This window comes from Astatotilapia calliptera, unplaced genomic scaffold (genome assembly GCF_900246225.1).
Source record: "Astatotilapia calliptera unplaced genomic scaffold, fAstCal1.2 U_scaffold_26, whole genome shotgun sequence".
Classification (NCBI taxonomy): Eukaryota; Metazoa; Chordata; class Actinopteri; order Cichliformes; family Cichlidae; genus Astatotilapia; species Astatotilapia calliptera.
In genome coordinates, this window is record NW_020535763.1 from 41,970 (window position 1) to 58,356 (window position 16,387).

Below are 16,387 nucleotides of genomic sequence, written 5' to 3' on the forward strand. Positions count from 1 at the left end.
TTCTGTCAGTCTGCCCCAGGGCAGCTGTGGCTACAACTGTAGCTGCCTCCACCAGTGAGTGAATGAATAGTGGAATTGTAAAGTGCTTTGAGGTTCTCGAAAAGCGCTATCTAAATGCAATCCATTATTATTATTTTGCTCCTCTTGTATTCCTTTCTATTCCAAAGCCTCGGGTATGGGCAGATTGCTGTTCTTCTAATGCATTCCTTTATTCATCATACTTTTGTGCAGCTCCGATAGTTCGTTAACCGCTGTCTGCACTGCCTTGGCCTCTATTTAAAGTAAAGAGATGATACAGATAAGCCTGCAGAATTATACTACACAGAAATACAGACACAGTATTTAAAGAAAACCTGTCTTAAAGTGCAAACAATAAAGGCAGTTGCTTTTCAGAGTGAGAAACAAGTTTTTCACAGCTTCACAGTTTTTTTTAGTCCAGCATGCATCATCATCACAGTGACGCTTATTTTATCTGTTTTGACACAGTGTCGTGCATACTTAATTGTCACAATGATAATTATTGCTAAAATTCCAGTGAGGGCTGGTGATATAAACATGTATCATGCACACAGAGAACAAAGTCAAATTCCCACTGTGATCTTTATCGTAATTTCTTATTAACTCTCTGCTAATGTGCTGATAACATAAAATAGACAACAGTTAAATGGACGACTTCATGCTGAAACCACAGGCTGCGTTTCCTGTTTTTGTGCTGGACCAGAGAGAAACCACGAGGCCTTAGTGCTGTGACTAAAACAGTCTTTTACACACATGCAGTGAAAAATTCAGCAACCATTCAATCATTGAGTTTATTTCAAACACTTTAATGAACTGAATAACTGCGGAAACAAATAAAAACTTCTGTTGCTCCATGTTTATATGCTGTTTTTGCCTCACTGAGAGTCACAGCTGTTGTCACTGATGTCCGTTGTGTTGCTTCTACTCCCTGCCCCAAGCTTTCCATGTATGCGTGTGGTCAAGTGTTATAGGCAACACATCACTGAATATTAACTGTGTGAGGCCGTCTGCTTTTGAGCTTCTTTCATCTGCTTTTAACTGAACCTTGTCTCGTTGTTAGAATGAGAGCTGAAATAATTTTTGCACATTCTGAGCCTGAGTAAAATGCTCCTAGAAAGGTTGTGTTATCTTATTTTCTTTCACATATCTAATAGTACAATGATGTAAACAGATCTGAGTACTAAACAACAGTTTTTACACTTGTTGCAGTGACGTCAGCTCCTGCAGGAGTTTGCTTTATATGGTTAAAAACAGATGTGTGTCGCAACACTCTCACAGTATGAATGCAGTACTGCTTAACAACACTGGGTGATGCACGTCTCACTTTTGCTGGTTTTTCAAGACTTCTTGTGACACTAAACAGGAAATGATCAACTGGATGTTTAAACTGAGGCAAATAAGAAATAAACATAATAATTATTAATATATTTTTCAATAATTTCATTGATACAAAGTGAAAAAGTGAAAATACAAACAGCAAACAAACAAAAATATAACGAACTCCAAAACAACAGACCTTAATGTTTGTGTTGACAAGGTTTAAATCTTTATACATGATGATTGTTTTTTCTCTTGCATTAAGTGAAAAATGCGAATGACTCTGTTAGTCCAGCCACTGATCCACATTAAAAACCATCTAAAAGTAATCTCATCCATTTAAGCCTGGATAAACATTATAACAGCTTGAGGTTCATGTTGTGACGTTGCCTCCCTGGGTTTGCATGAACAGATCAGTAGCTGTCAGTGCTGATATTTGACATAAAGATGAAACAAAGCAGAAATACTTTTACATCAATAATGACTGTGATCACAGAAATCAGTGTAACTGTTGTTTAGTAAATGCGGCTCACCTGATGGAGAACATGGTCCTTTGAACAATGACTCTTTGCCACAATGACAAAAACAGTAACTCTGACTATCGCAGAGAATGGTTGTGATGAGTGTTTTTGCTCAGGATTAGATTGAATGAATCCTGGAAACACATGAGTCCATTGGTTTGTGTTCCTGGAGAGGTGGAGGCCATCAGAGGGTGAGGAAATGAGGAGAGTGTTCCAGAGAAGGAAACAGGTAGGTCATGGAGGTAAGGGATCCACTCCTTCAGCCAGTAGGAACACACTGGAAACAAGGAGAAAAGGATGTTAGCACAATATCTGGTAAGTTTCACAGCGGTGTTATAAGAGAGCCTGTTTACCACATGTTGGAGGCAGACTGAGTGCTGGAGCTGGTGCTTTCATACTTTGTCTGATGAGGTTGATGAGAAACACCCAAAGGGGTGGAGAATACCTGCTCTACCCATCCTGGACTCAGATCGTGTTAATGCTAAAGCAAACCAGTGCTGAAGGAGACAGTAAAACCTGTTTTTTTATGCACAAAGAGTAAGTGAGAAATTACATGATTCCTGTCACCACAGACAATACTTGTTGTCACGGACGGTAGTGATACTGATCTGACTGAATGATTTCATCACAGACAGACTCCTGTCTCCTGGATGAAGCTGGTTACTGTGATACTGCAGAGTCCAGCAGACAGACCAGAGTCAAACAGTTCTTTGCATTACACCAGTATAACAAGTCTATAATGAAAGAATAAAACAAATATTTTGGGCAATTTTAACCGACCAAAATATTTTACTGTTAAAACTGACACAAAGTGTGTGTCTTCATAAATACATAAAATACATAAAATAAAAATATCACCACATTAATGCAACATTGCACACAAGCTTGTTTCTACATTTACATTCAGTTGTGAGCCCTCAGTTTCCCACAGACATTAATAACATGTTTCACCTCCTCTAATACACAAGCCATCATTTTATACTCGTGGCCACCTTTTAATGTCACAGAGGGGTTGATCATTTCTCTTGATGAATCAAACTGCTGTGAAGAGGTACAAACAAACTCTGCACAGTGATGTTGGTGCTCACACAGTACAATCATAACCATTCTGTAAGGATTCAGTTATACTCCGCCAAAATAATACTTCCTCCTCCTTCACTTAATACACTCATCACACTTTGATTTGTATCTGAACTTGTTCTTTAGAAACAGTTAGAGCTACATTTATAACAGAGATTTATTTAGTTTCTGCAACACACCATGATGTAAACAATAAACTCTGAAGTCAAAGTCTTTGACCTTTATCATCACATCTCTGGGAAAAATTGAAAGAATTGAATTGAATAATTGAATAATAAATGACTAAACTGCGGCCCCTGCTGTCTGCCAGCTCTCAACACAATTCAGTGATTATATTTGTGAGATATACTTATATATATATATATATATATATATATATAAATTTACAACATACAACATGTAAGCCTGCTGTTTTGGAGAATAATAAGATTGACATCAATGTATTATTACACATTACCTGCTCAGGATGATCCACGGGGACGTGCAACTACGGTGTCAACCATCTGCAGCTGAGCACTGACTGGCTTTTACTATCAGAGGAACGTCCAGCATGTAGCTGCAGCTTGTCTAAACCATGTAGTAACCTTCACATGGTACTGTGTAGCATCTGGTAAATCTGATTCTAGTAGAACTTTGATAATATGTTCTGTTTATTTGGAAGAAGACTTTATTCCACTTTATTTTAAAGAAACAAATAAACAAGAACAAACAAACAAAAAATGCAGAAATACAGAGGAAGCCCAAATATCTTAGCTTTCCACGAGCACTTGAACCCATCTTACATTTTGATCCGTTCAAAAAATGAAATTTGTTAACATGAAATTTGTGTCAGATCCCCACGTGGGGATTGAGTGAGAGGGATGTTATGTCTATTTTAAGACATCTGTATGCAGATGAGGCTTTTTGAAAAAGAAACTGATCAGATTTGTGAAGCTAAACTTCAAAATTTGTGTGTAAGCCTAATAATCACTATTTATTTAGGTTTGAATCTACAATTGACTCACACATGTGTGAACCCTCAAATGTTGCACACAAATCACTGTATACGTTTCTTATACCTGAAAGGTTGTGGATCATAATCACAGACATTTGTCATACTTGAAGTCCTGCCATGTGGTGTAGGTGATGCAGGGAGTGCAAACAGAAGGGAGACACCCGGCAGGTCTGCTAACCAGGCTAAGGAGACACTCGTACCTGCCACCCAGCATCCTTCTGACTAATGTAAGATCAATCCACAGCAACATCAACGAACTGAATCCAGTTAATGTGACCCACCCCTGTGTACACCTATGTTGTATGGTAATCATTGGTCATGATTGCACGAGTGTCTTTGATCACCTGGTGTCGCAGATTTACTGGTGATTTTTAAACAGATGTGTCATTAATTTCGTCAGGCTACAGCGTGACAGTTCGACCAGAGTAACTCACACGCAACTGGATTCATTCTTAGAGGTTTGGATCTACGACTGAATCAATACACCAGACATGACCTCTGCAACTGTCAGTATTTTATTAACTGCACTGTAAGGGCCCGATTATTTTTTATTAAGTCTAATATTAGAATTTAAACAGACAGTTTAAAAAGGAACTTTTTTTTACTAAAGAATTTGAAACGTAAGCTATCTTACTTTATGAATGTGTCTTTTAATAGAAAGTTTATTTGCTAAAGTTTTATTGTTCACATTTGTTTCTTTACTTTTTTCTTTTACCTTTGTTTTGTGGGTTTTTAAAAATGGAGACATTGTTTCTTGATATAGCATAAAGTTAAACAATAAGTTAGTGCTGCCGGCATTAATCTCGTTAAAATGACGGTAACACCATAATCGCATTAACATAGCAAATATAAGTTAACGAGTTACACCAGATTGCCCCGTGCGTGGGGCTGCACGCCATCAACGCGTTAGCGCGGTTAGCGTGTTAATGCGTTGACACCGTCCAGCCCCGCAGCACTACATTAAATACAATTGAATTTGAAGTGTGCTTATTGGACCTACTTGGACTTCTTTCTGAGCTTACAGCTGATAGCCAGCAGAGGGCGCAGTTTAGTCATTTATTCAGCTTCCACTCTGCTCAGCAGCTTGTTACTATGCGCACTGAAGTGACTTTGATAAACTCTCAAAGAGCTTTTATCAAAGCCTTCAAACATTAGCTGTCGAGTTAGTTTGATTGTTGCTTTTACTTGTTTTTGACCACTACTTGCTCATGTCGTAGTCCTGCGTCTTTGACTCTGAGCTTTTAAATTCTTGTTTATTATAAGTTCCTTGTTTGGTTCTTAGTTTGTTTATATTTGGTTAATCAGTTAGTGCACCGAGCTCTTTGTTCATGTTAGGCTTCTGGATAGTTTAGTCTCCTTTGAGTTATTAGTTCCCTCCCTTCATCTTCCTGTGTCACTTTCTCCCACGTTCAGTGTTCAAGTTCCTGTTTTATTTTGTAGTTATGGCTTGACTCTAATGTGACTTTCTGTCTGTCTTTTGTTTAACTTTGTCCTTTTGTTTTTATTCCTGATGTTCCCGATCAAATCAAGACTATTTTCCCACTCTCTCACATATTCCATATGTTGTTGTTGAGTTCATTTTTTCCAGATTGTCTTAATGCAGCAACCAGTCAGTCATTTGGAGAGCAGGTGGTTGTGTCTCGGGGGTAGTCAACTGGTCTCCACAGTCAGTCTAGAGTCTTGTAATGAAAGCATATACTCTTTTTACATATTATTTTAATGTCTTGCATGGTCTTCTTGGTTCCAGTCTTCATCTTGCAGGCAGCTCCTTAAATAGCTTGTTTATTTGAGATATTGGGTTGTTCTGTCTCCTCTTGGGGTCTCTTAAAGAGTGATCCTGTACATAAAGAATGTGTAACGTAGTGGAGATGTTCAGTAGAGAGTGTACAGTCAATAAGGCGTTATCGCTCTGGTTTTAAGACTTAAAGAAGTTTCTACCTGCCCTGACTAATAGTAAAATAATTCCCGGTACATATGGAATATGTAATGTAGTAGATGCATACTGTCTCATTCAGAGAACCAAGATTATAATGTAACCGTACATTCTCCCTTTCTGTGCCTTCCTCATGTTTTGTTTCCTGCTCTTTGGGTTTGTGTATTTTGGGCTTGTGTTTGTCTCTGAGTCCAGGATTGACAGATGACCTGTGATTTCTCTTTGGCATGATCACTTTTTGTCTGCCTGCCTTACAAGCTGTTTGTCAAATGCAAATGAACTTCCTCCGATAAAGCTGGAACAATATCAGTGTTATTAAATAATCATGACCCATGTTTGTGTATTTGCACAAGTCACCCAAAAGCATATCCAAATGGAGAGTGCTGTATATTTCTGATGGATGCACAAGTTTTAAAACACTAAAACAAAATTCCAAAAAATTCAGAGTTGCAAAGAAATACAAGATCACACTGCAAACCTCACAATAATGAATGACATATTTGTTCTTTTGAACAACCTGCAATAACCACATGTTTGTAAAACACTGTTGTTGGTTACTGTCGGTCTCTCACAGGCTGTTTTTGTTAATCTAATGATAGACTGGGCCACTAAGATAAGAGGAAACGCAGCCTGTGGTTTCAGCCTGAAGTTTCCTTTGTTGCAAATGTCTTGTTTTATGTTATCAGCTCACAGCAGAGAGTTAAAAAGGAATCCAGAAAAATGCAAAGTGTAAATGTTCACTTTAATTTCTGTCTGCATTTTTATACAATGTGTCATTGTGGTGATGACACACTAAAGAATAAAGATGTATGTGGGCACCAAGAGAAGCTGTGAACTATTTGTTTCTCACCCTGAAAAGCTGCTTCCTCTGAGAGTCTGTGCATGTACATGCTGTAAAAGTTAATATATGTGTGAATTAAAAAAAATACTCTGCCTCGCACTCTGCCCACTAAATCTTATACCGATATGTTTTTCTTCTAACTGCAACTTTAAAACAGGCTAATTTTAAAGTATGTGTTAAGCAGAGTATATCAAATAACAGACTATTAGGAAGACTGACACTGTCTGCCAAAACTGTGAATTTAAGTCATTGGTATCTTAGTCTTTGAAGCTGATTTTGGACCTCCCTGAGAAACTGAGCTACACTGTATACTCATATGGGCTTGTCAATGAGGAAGTGTCCCCACCCTAAAACCTTCAGTACTTTATTGTCCTTAAACATGATGCTGCATTCAGTATCACTTGAAACTGCAGTTACTGAGACCATTAATGTAACCAGAATATATTTACTGGTGTCAAAAATCAGCTGAACATCAGAGTTGTTTTTCTCATACACTTCAATACAATCAGACTTTAACCAGAGGAGTCACCACCTGCTGACCAATAAAACCAATGTAGAATTAAAAACCATCATTATTAATCCATTAGAACTTTAAGGACTGTTAACACAGTGTAAAACTTCTGTTTGGTTGTATCAAGTTTGTGTTGTTTTTTTATATGAAATTGAATGAAGTTCATATTAACTGTGTGTAATGAGGACCTTGGGTTTTAGTTTCACAGGAAGTCTCACTTGTCAGTAAAGACTTATGATTGGTGGAAAATATTGTGTGAATATTTCTGTGTGGTATAACTGTAGGTGACCACATAGCTGGAGGCTTATCTGTTCCATCTCTGCACTTAGAATATAACAATGATCTCATTTTATTCCCACCATCAGCCTGCAGAACTAAAATGAGGAAGAACAGTTGAAGCTAAATGTGTGCTGCTCTCCTTTAGCAGCTTTAGCTCTGCTAGCTGACAGCACAGGTAGATTATAAGGACTCTGTGTCAGAGGTCAGCTGTCTGGTTTGTTGTTCTCTTACTCATTAAAACAGGGGTCTCAAACTCAAACTCAAACTGAAATGAGCCACGGGCCACTTCTGGCACCGTCATCTCATTGGAGGGCCACTTTAGTGTCTAAGTAGTACAAAAAAAACAAAACAAACAAACATGAAAAAAACCACTAATATTTCCAAAAATGTAGTGTTTTGTTTGTTTTATTTAATTCCAAATATTGTGTAACAAGACAAAATTGCAAACATGAACGCAACTTTTTTTCTCCCTCTTAACTATCTGAAGTCTTTCAGTTTCATTTGTGATATGCAGGGTCAACATTGCAATGAAATGTATTTGACGAGCAGAAGAGTGTCACTCAGTAGTATAGTACAGTAGTTTCATTGAACTATCAAATAAACAGCTCTTTCTGGCCAGACACGTGGCAGCATGTTTGCTAAAATTTTGTTTGTATTTAACAAAATAAAAATGTAGGCATAAGCGTACACATTCGTTTTCGACTGCAAGTGAAAATTGTTTTCTCTCCAAATGAATCTTTCACTGAACTAAAGTAGCCAATCCCTCAACGCGTTTGCCTCTGCCAGGTCCGTGGCTCCGAACCCTGGTAAAGGGACCTCTGGCTAATACGGGTTCTGTGTCGGGCTCGTAGCCAAAAACTAGCTTTACTTTGTTGTCTGGGTCAACTTTGCTTGTGAGAGACAGAGAGAGGCGTTGAAAGGCTGCTCCAACGGAGCTTATTGTTTAGGAGGAAAACACGAACACAGTGTACAGTCGAGTCTTAATAGCTTACTTACAACTGGGCTCGTCAGACACTCTTCTTGGCTGCAGTGGTTATTTTTATATTTACATGCTTCCAGCTCCCGTTTCTGCTCAGTAGAAACTCCTACTTTTCGACTTTTGTTTTTCTCCTTCCCTCACACTCACACACCACGAGTTTGAGACCCCTGCCTTAAAGCATGAGAAAATATTTACTGTCCATTTCCTAATGAAAGACCTTCATTTTACTATAAATACCACACTAATATATAAACTGTGCTTTAATTGTTATAGTTACTACTAGAGATGGCACGATACCACTTTTTTATGTCCGATACCGATACCGATATCATAAATTTGGATATCTGCCGATACCGATATGAATCCGATATAGTGTTTTTTAATCAACAAAACTGTTTTTTAAAATATCTTGCTGCATTTTGCAAGTCTGCAAGTTCATACTCAAGTTTAAAACAACAACTACACTAAAGCTATTCTGTTATACCTGTATACAAAAAAAATATTTCATAGTTCAGCAATACTGATCAATCTAATAAACTTAGACCTACACCATCCTCCCTATTCTGGTATTTTAAAGAGTACTTAGCGTAAATATTAAGCAACCTAACTAATAGGGTTCCAACTCCCAGCAACAACAAAAATAAATAAATAAAAAATAGGGAACCACCCCTCACGCTCCACCTCATGATGCTTAATCGACGTAATCAACCTTAATTTGATGCAGTGTGAAAAAAAATACACAGAAATCAATTATTTTTCAAGAAATATTAAATAGATTCAACATCTTTCTTCAACAAAATTGCAGACTGCACAGATGGTACCTTCCCAAAGTAAAAAGTACTATAGCTTACTAGGGTATATATATTAGACTTAATAGTCACTATATACAGTAATTGACTTCTATTCATTTTACATCAAATTAAAACTTTGGGTGTCAGATAATTATTTATTAAAAGCTAGACATTTTAAATGAGAATAAGAAAGAAAAGTATGTCTTTGTGCCCCCTTTTCCCTGTTAATGCCCTATCGGCCCCCCTGGCTAAACTTTGCTAGATCCGCCCCTGCACAGTTACCAGCCGTCAGCTACGTAGAAAAAGATCCTGGTGTAGAAATTAATATTAAATAAATTCTAACAACAGCTTATCAAGCTTAAACGTGCTGCTGTTGTTCAGCCGCTGGTTTCCTCTTTCTGGTGCAAAGTGGACCAAAAACAAACAAGAGAGACGGACTGGCGACAGAAAAGCCAATCAGCTGATTTAAGCAGTTTCACGATTGAAGTAGCAGCCGGAGAGCGAGAGGCAGTCGCTTGTTAAGCTTAACGTGGGAATGCTTTACAAACATTCAGAGATGGACTTACACACTTGCTTTACTTCTCTCGGGGATAACTTTGTCGGAGATGAAATGCCAGGTTGCTAGCGAAGCTCCACATGCTATCCAGACCACCGACAGGTCCTGCATGCCACAGCTGCTCTTTCACGTGATGCATACGTTCTGAGGTGAGTTACGGCGTGTTGCAAGTTTTGTGAGGTGCTTTCGTGATATTTAATGGATCGGATTACATTTTTTATTTTTCTCCGATATCCGATCCAGTAATTTAGGTCAGTATCGGACCGATACCGATACGTAATATCGGATCGGTCCATCTCTAGTTACTACTTAAAGTTATGAAACTGGAAAAAGAAATCTGATTCCACATCTTATAGAGAGTATGAAACTAGATTTCTTCTAAAACTCACATTAGTTCTGTGAATGCTGTGTTTACGGCAATGTTTCATTGTAGCGCTATATTTCCTCAGTAAGGATTTAGTTTATAAAATTACTATGGCAACATTAGTAAAAATAAAGGCAAATGTTTAAGGAATATGTGTTATAACATATAAAAAAACACTGGAATAATATATCAATTAGATACTGAACACAATAGAATAGAATAAAATAAAATAAAATACTATGTACAATCGAATAACATAGAATAGAGAGAAGATGGCGCGGCCACGTCCAGACGCCTTCCTGACCGCTCCGCTCCGACTATCTACTTTTCTTGTTTTTTACTTATTTTTTGCTCTGGTTTACATCCCAAAATCCTCTAGTCTTATAGTTTACGACAGTGGATCACTTGTAAACATCGGTGCCAAGGTTGCACATCTAATCTTGGACACTTTTAAACCCGACCCTTCCTGGCCGCCAGAGATTCTACGCGGCGCGGAGAACAACAAAGGACGGGCCGCTCATCTGAGGCGCAGAACAAAGAAGCACCTGGGGAAACGCGCTGGTATTAGGAACAGACTGAGACAGCAGGCGCATCGCGCACCACTGCCCAGTATCCTACTGGCCAATGTACAATCCATGGAGAACAAGCTCGATGACCTAAGAGCAATGGTCACCTTCCAACGTGACATGAGGGACTGCAACATTCTGTGCTTCACGGAGACATGGCTGACCCCCACCGTGCCGGACCAGGCCGTAACTCCGTTGGATTCATTCTTTGTGCTCCGCGCGGACAGAACGGCAGAGTCGAACAAAACCAAAGGTGGAGGAGTGTGTTTCATGGTTAACAGAAAGTGGTGTGATGCCAGGAGCATTTCTACTCTCTCCAGCGGCTGCTCGCCACATCTGGAGTTCCTGAGCATTAAGTGCCGCCCTTTCTATCTGCCCCATGAGTTCACCTCGGTCATCGCCACGGTGGTCTATATCCCACCCCAAGCGGACACAGGTATGGCTTTGTCCGAATTACATGATGTGCTGAGCTCGCTTCAAAACAAGGACCCGGGCGCAGCCCTCATTGTAGCAGGAGACTTTAACAAAGCGAACCTCAGACAAGTCATGCCAAACTTTTACCGGCATGTCTCGTGTCCAACGAGAGGGGATCGAATTTTGGATCACTGCTACACGCCATACAAGCAGGGCTACAAAGCTGTCTCACACCTGGTTTTTGGGAAGTCTGACCACAACGCCATCTTTCTCATTCCCCAGTATAAACAAAACATACGGAGGGAAGACGTGACCACGAGGGAGGTAAAACGGTGGACTGCCCAATCAGAAGCTACGCTACAGGATGCACTCAACGACGTCGACTGGGACATGTTCAGAGCATGCGCAGTCGACATCAATGAGTTTACGGAAGTAGCAGTATGCTTCGTCAATATGCTAGCAGAGGAGATTATCCCTACTGCGAGAGTAACCACATTCCCAAACCAGAAACCGTGGATGGACAGATCGATCCGCACTGCAGAAAACATCAGGACCGCCTCCTACAACGCGGGTCTCGCCACTGGCGATATGAGTGCCTACAAAGCGGCCTCATACGGCGTGCGGCACGCGGTGAGAGATGCCAAACGCCAGTACCGGGAACGTGTGGAGTCCCGCTTCCACCAGGGCGACACACGGAGTATGTGGCACGGACTACGCACCATTACGGACTACAAAGCCAGGGACACTGCGCCGATCAACGCCGACTCTGCATTCACCAACGAGCTGAATCAGTTCTACGCCCGTTTCGATGTTAGCCAGGCGGCTAATGCTATCTACCGCCTGACTACAGAGGACAGTGACGTCATCAGCGAGAGACCGGTGACCAGCATCGCGGAGCATGACGTCCGAGCGGCATTGAGGAGAGTGAACACAAAGAAAGCAGCGGGGCCAGACGGCATCACCGGCCGTCTGCTGCGCTGCTGTGCTGACCAGCTAGCAGGTGTGTTCACTTACATCTTCAACGAGTCCCTGGCGAAGTCTGTGGTCCCCACATGCTTCAAAAGATCCACCATCATCCCTGTGCCCAAGAACAGCAAACCCTCATCCCTGAACGATTACCGGCCAGTTGCACTGACCTCGGTAGTAATGAAGGTGTTTGAGAGGCTGCTGAAGAACATCATCTCCTCCTCCATCCCAGACACCACAGATCCGCTGCAGTTCGACTACAGATCCAACAGATCCACAGAGGATGCCATCGCCCACGTCCTACACACCACTCTCAGCCACATGGACAAGAAACAGGGTAACTATGTGCGAATGCTGTTTGTTGATTACAGTTCAGCGTTTAACACAATAGTGCCCTGCAGACTGTTCACAAAGCTGAGGGATCTGGGACTTAACAGCCGTCTGTGTGCATGGGTGTTGGACTTCCTCACTGGCAGAACTCAGGTGGTGAGGGTGGGCAGGTGCTTCTCCAACAGCATCACCATCAACACAGGAGCACCTCAGGGATGTGTCCTCTCGCCACTGCTCTACTCCCTCTACACTTCAGACTGTGTGGCCACCCATGGCTCCAACACCATTGTGAAGTTTGCTGACGACACAGTGGTGTTGGGTGCCATCTCCAACAACGATGAGGCGGCCTACATGGATGAAGTGAAGAATCTGGCATCATGGTGCCAGGACAACCACCTCCAGCTGAACGTCGGCAAGATCAGACAGTCCTCCAGACTCCTCTCTCCCAGCTGATCCACAAACCACACGCGCACACACAGCTCAACATTAATTTATATGTAGATGGAAATAACAGTGAATGATGTTTTTGATGATGCAGTGTTTGCTCACTTTTCCTTTTTACTGGAAACCACTCCATCCTCTTTTATATATTTGAATCAGAGGATAAATGCTTGAAATGACTTCAGCTGTTTTAAAAATTATCGATCTGAACAGAAAAGTGAACATAAAACATTTGTTCCAGATTTCTGCATCTGGTTTTATTCTGTTAGGATTTCGAACTGCAAACTTCTCACTCTGGTTAATCAGCCTTTTCTTAGAAAATATTTTTCTTTTCCATCATCCAGCAGGACGAGATTCAGTTACAGAAATTATGAAAATGTTAATTGATTCCTTTTCTGTCCTAACTGAGGAATTTTACTCTGGAAAGTTTCCAACAGGATCACAGTGACGCTGCAGCACAGCTGGTCTCAGATATTCACTGGTGAGACAATCACTCTCAGATGTGAGATTCAGGGAGGTGAAGGAAAGGTGTGGAAATATGAATGGACAGCACCCAACACAAACAGCCCTCCAACATCCAGTGAATACAGGATCAGCAGAGCTACTGAGTCTGACAGTGGAGGATACAGATGTCGGGGCAGGAGGGACTATTTCTTAACAGGATGGAGTGATGCCTTCAGACTGACAGTTTCATGTGAGTTGGTTTACGATTCAAACTGAAGTTTCCTTTTTTAAACTTGACATCAAAAAACAATTCAGACCCTCCAAGAAACTCACTGTGCAAACAGACTCACAACTGAGTGCATTGTGACTCTACAATGATTTATTTAAAAGGGAATGTAAAGAGAGGAAACTTTTAAGAAAAAAATAATAAATCAGGTACGTCTGTTGTGTAGTTTTGAGCTAAGACAGATCGCCTGTGTGAGATTATAACCTTGTGTTTGGTGCCAGTCAGAGTCAGAGTCACACTGAGAGCAGAAAGCACAATCACAGCAGTGATATCGGTCCGTTTGTCTTTCAGTGAGGTCACATTAAAACCACCAATTTCTATAAAAAAGAATAAAAATAATTCTGAACTATCATCTGATCAAATACTGCCATGTGTTCAAATAAATAAACACACACAGACATACCACCAAAAATAGTGGTACTGTTTCTATGATTAACATTCTCACAACTCTGAGTCACTGCCACTCACCTTTAGCAGGAGGCTGATTGAGATTGATCCCTTTAAACTCCCAGGTCCTAAAGATGGACCAGCTTATTAATCAATCTTCAAGTACTTTTTAAATACATCCAAGAAAATATAAAACTTTCACAGCGTCAATCAAAACGACTGTACAGTTAGTATCTCTTGATGAATTGATGTCTGAACACAGATACCCAACAGATTTAATTTACCAAGTGGATCATCATGACCTTGCAGTATTGGTCCATTTGATCAACCTTTGTTGTTATAATTTAATTTAATTTAATTTAATTTAATTTAATTTAATTTAATTTAATTTAATTTAATTTAATTTAATTTAATTTAATTTAATTAATTTTCAGTTGTTACAGATGGGACAGACATGGCTGGGGGATAGGAAAGGGAGAAAGAAAGATGAAGGAAAACAAATGCAGAGGGGAAGAGAGACAGTGAGAAATCTCCCAGATCACCTGTTGAGAGAAAAACAGAAAAACAGAGAAAACAAGCAAAAAAAAAAAAAAAAAAAAAATAGAGCAACATAATAAACACAAAACGATTGCATTAATCTAGCAAAGTGTAAATAACAGTAAATGCTAAATAATGAATGTTGTTGTGCAGCACTCAGGATCGACAGCGCACAATCTGCTTTGAGGTAGCAGCCAAGAAAGATGTAGTTTGTGTCTATGAAGAGTGAAGATCCGTATGTACACGATTCAGTCATTGACTTTTGTTCTTTTTCTAAACTGAACTGCAGATAAACCAAAGGCCAAACTGAGAGCTGATAACACAGCTGTTCCAGTAGGGGGCAGTGTGACCCTGACCTGCTCTGTGAACCCACCATCATCATCTGGATGGAAATACTACTGGTGCAGAGATAATACCACAGTGGATGTTGTCCCCACATCAAATGGACAAATCAGTGTCTCACAGGAAGGACTCTACAGGTGCAGAGGAGGAAGAGGAAACCCAGTTTACTACACAGAGGACAGCCAAGAAATTCAGATTAACACAACTGGTGAGTTTGGATTCAGCAACAATATTGAATAGATTGATGATTGAGGATTACTATGAAGGTCAAACAGCATTATATCTCATGGTAACCTCTTTGGCATTGTAAAAATGTTCTTATTGGAAATGGTAGTCATATTAAACGCAGACTACTTTAGACCCGGAAGTAGGATTCGTCGCGTCATCACTGAACAACCGGATTACTCTCAGCTGTGCTCTCCTTCTGTGTCTCATTCCCTTCATTATACTGCAGCTCTGTTACCATGTTGAGACGGAAATCAGAGAAAATTTGAAATGTCTTAAACTGCAAGGAAAGAAAAAAACAATATAAAGAAAATATTTGTGTAGATTTTGTTTTGTTGGAATTTGAGTCACTTGAAGAAATCTTTTAAAATTTAGGATATTTTACATTTAGATCGTATCAGGTGTATATTTTCTTACCTGCTTTTTCATAACAGCATATAGACCCAGGGCCATATCCATTTACCCAGAGTCACTAACTGAAAATCTTCAGATCTGTTTTAGGTATGATTGATTGTTTTTATGCAATTTTAATGAATCATCTGCATATTTATATAATTTTCCTCCTTTTTCATAACAGCATATAAACCCAGGGCCACACTGACAGCAGGAACAACGATCATACCAGTAGGGGGCAGTGTGACACTGACCTGGTCTGTGCAGAGCTCTGATGGATGGAAATATGAGTGGTTCAGACGAACCCAAAAAACCTATGAAGGTAAAATCAGAGATCAACAAAACAGAGATATCAGAGTATCTGAAGGAGGAATCTACAGCTGCAGAGGAACAAGAGGAAACCCAGTTTACTACACTGATAGAAGTGATGATGTCACCATTGAGATAACCTGTGAGTTCAGTCATTTAGTTTGAAATATACATTCACTCATGATTATCAAACACACAATGTGAAGTTTTCTGTGTTGATTTCATGTTTCTGTTTGTATCTCAACTGTTAATATGTGTAAACAGTTTCCAATAAAGTTGTTGTAAAACAACGACCCAACTGGCCTCAGATATTCAGAGGTGAGACGATCACTCTGACATGTGAGGTGCAGGAAGGAGGTGAAACCACTGAGTGGTGGTATGGATGGAGACGACCCAGGACACCCACACAGTGGACACACAATAATGATGTGACATTCAATGTTTCTGAGTCCAGCAGTGGAGACTACATGTGTAAGAGTCGACGCAGAGATGACTCATATTCTTCAACAGAGTGGAGTGAAGCCTTCACATTGTCAGCATCAAGTAAGTCATGTTTGTTGTGT

The 16,387-nt window shown here is 40.0% G+C and overlaps 1 protein-coding gene across 1 annotated transcript in view; it reads left to right on the top strand.

Moving 5' to 3' along the window:
- Positions 1-16,387, top strand: part of LOC113017888 (Fc receptor-like protein 5) — a 59,922-nt gene that overhangs the window by 4,822 nt on the left and 38,713 nt on the right. Inside the window, exons 2-5 of the mRNA XM_026160997.1 lie at positions 11,135-11,186; positions 13,329-13,595; positions 15,700-15,966; positions 16,089-16,367. Of these exons, the coding sequence (XP_026016782.1) occupies positions 11,135-11,186; positions 13,329-13,595; positions 15,700-15,966; positions 16,089-16,367 (865 nt within the window). The remainder of the gene's footprint in view (positions 1-11,134; positions 11,187-13,328; positions 13,596-15,699; positions 15,967-16,088; positions 16,368-16,387) is intronic.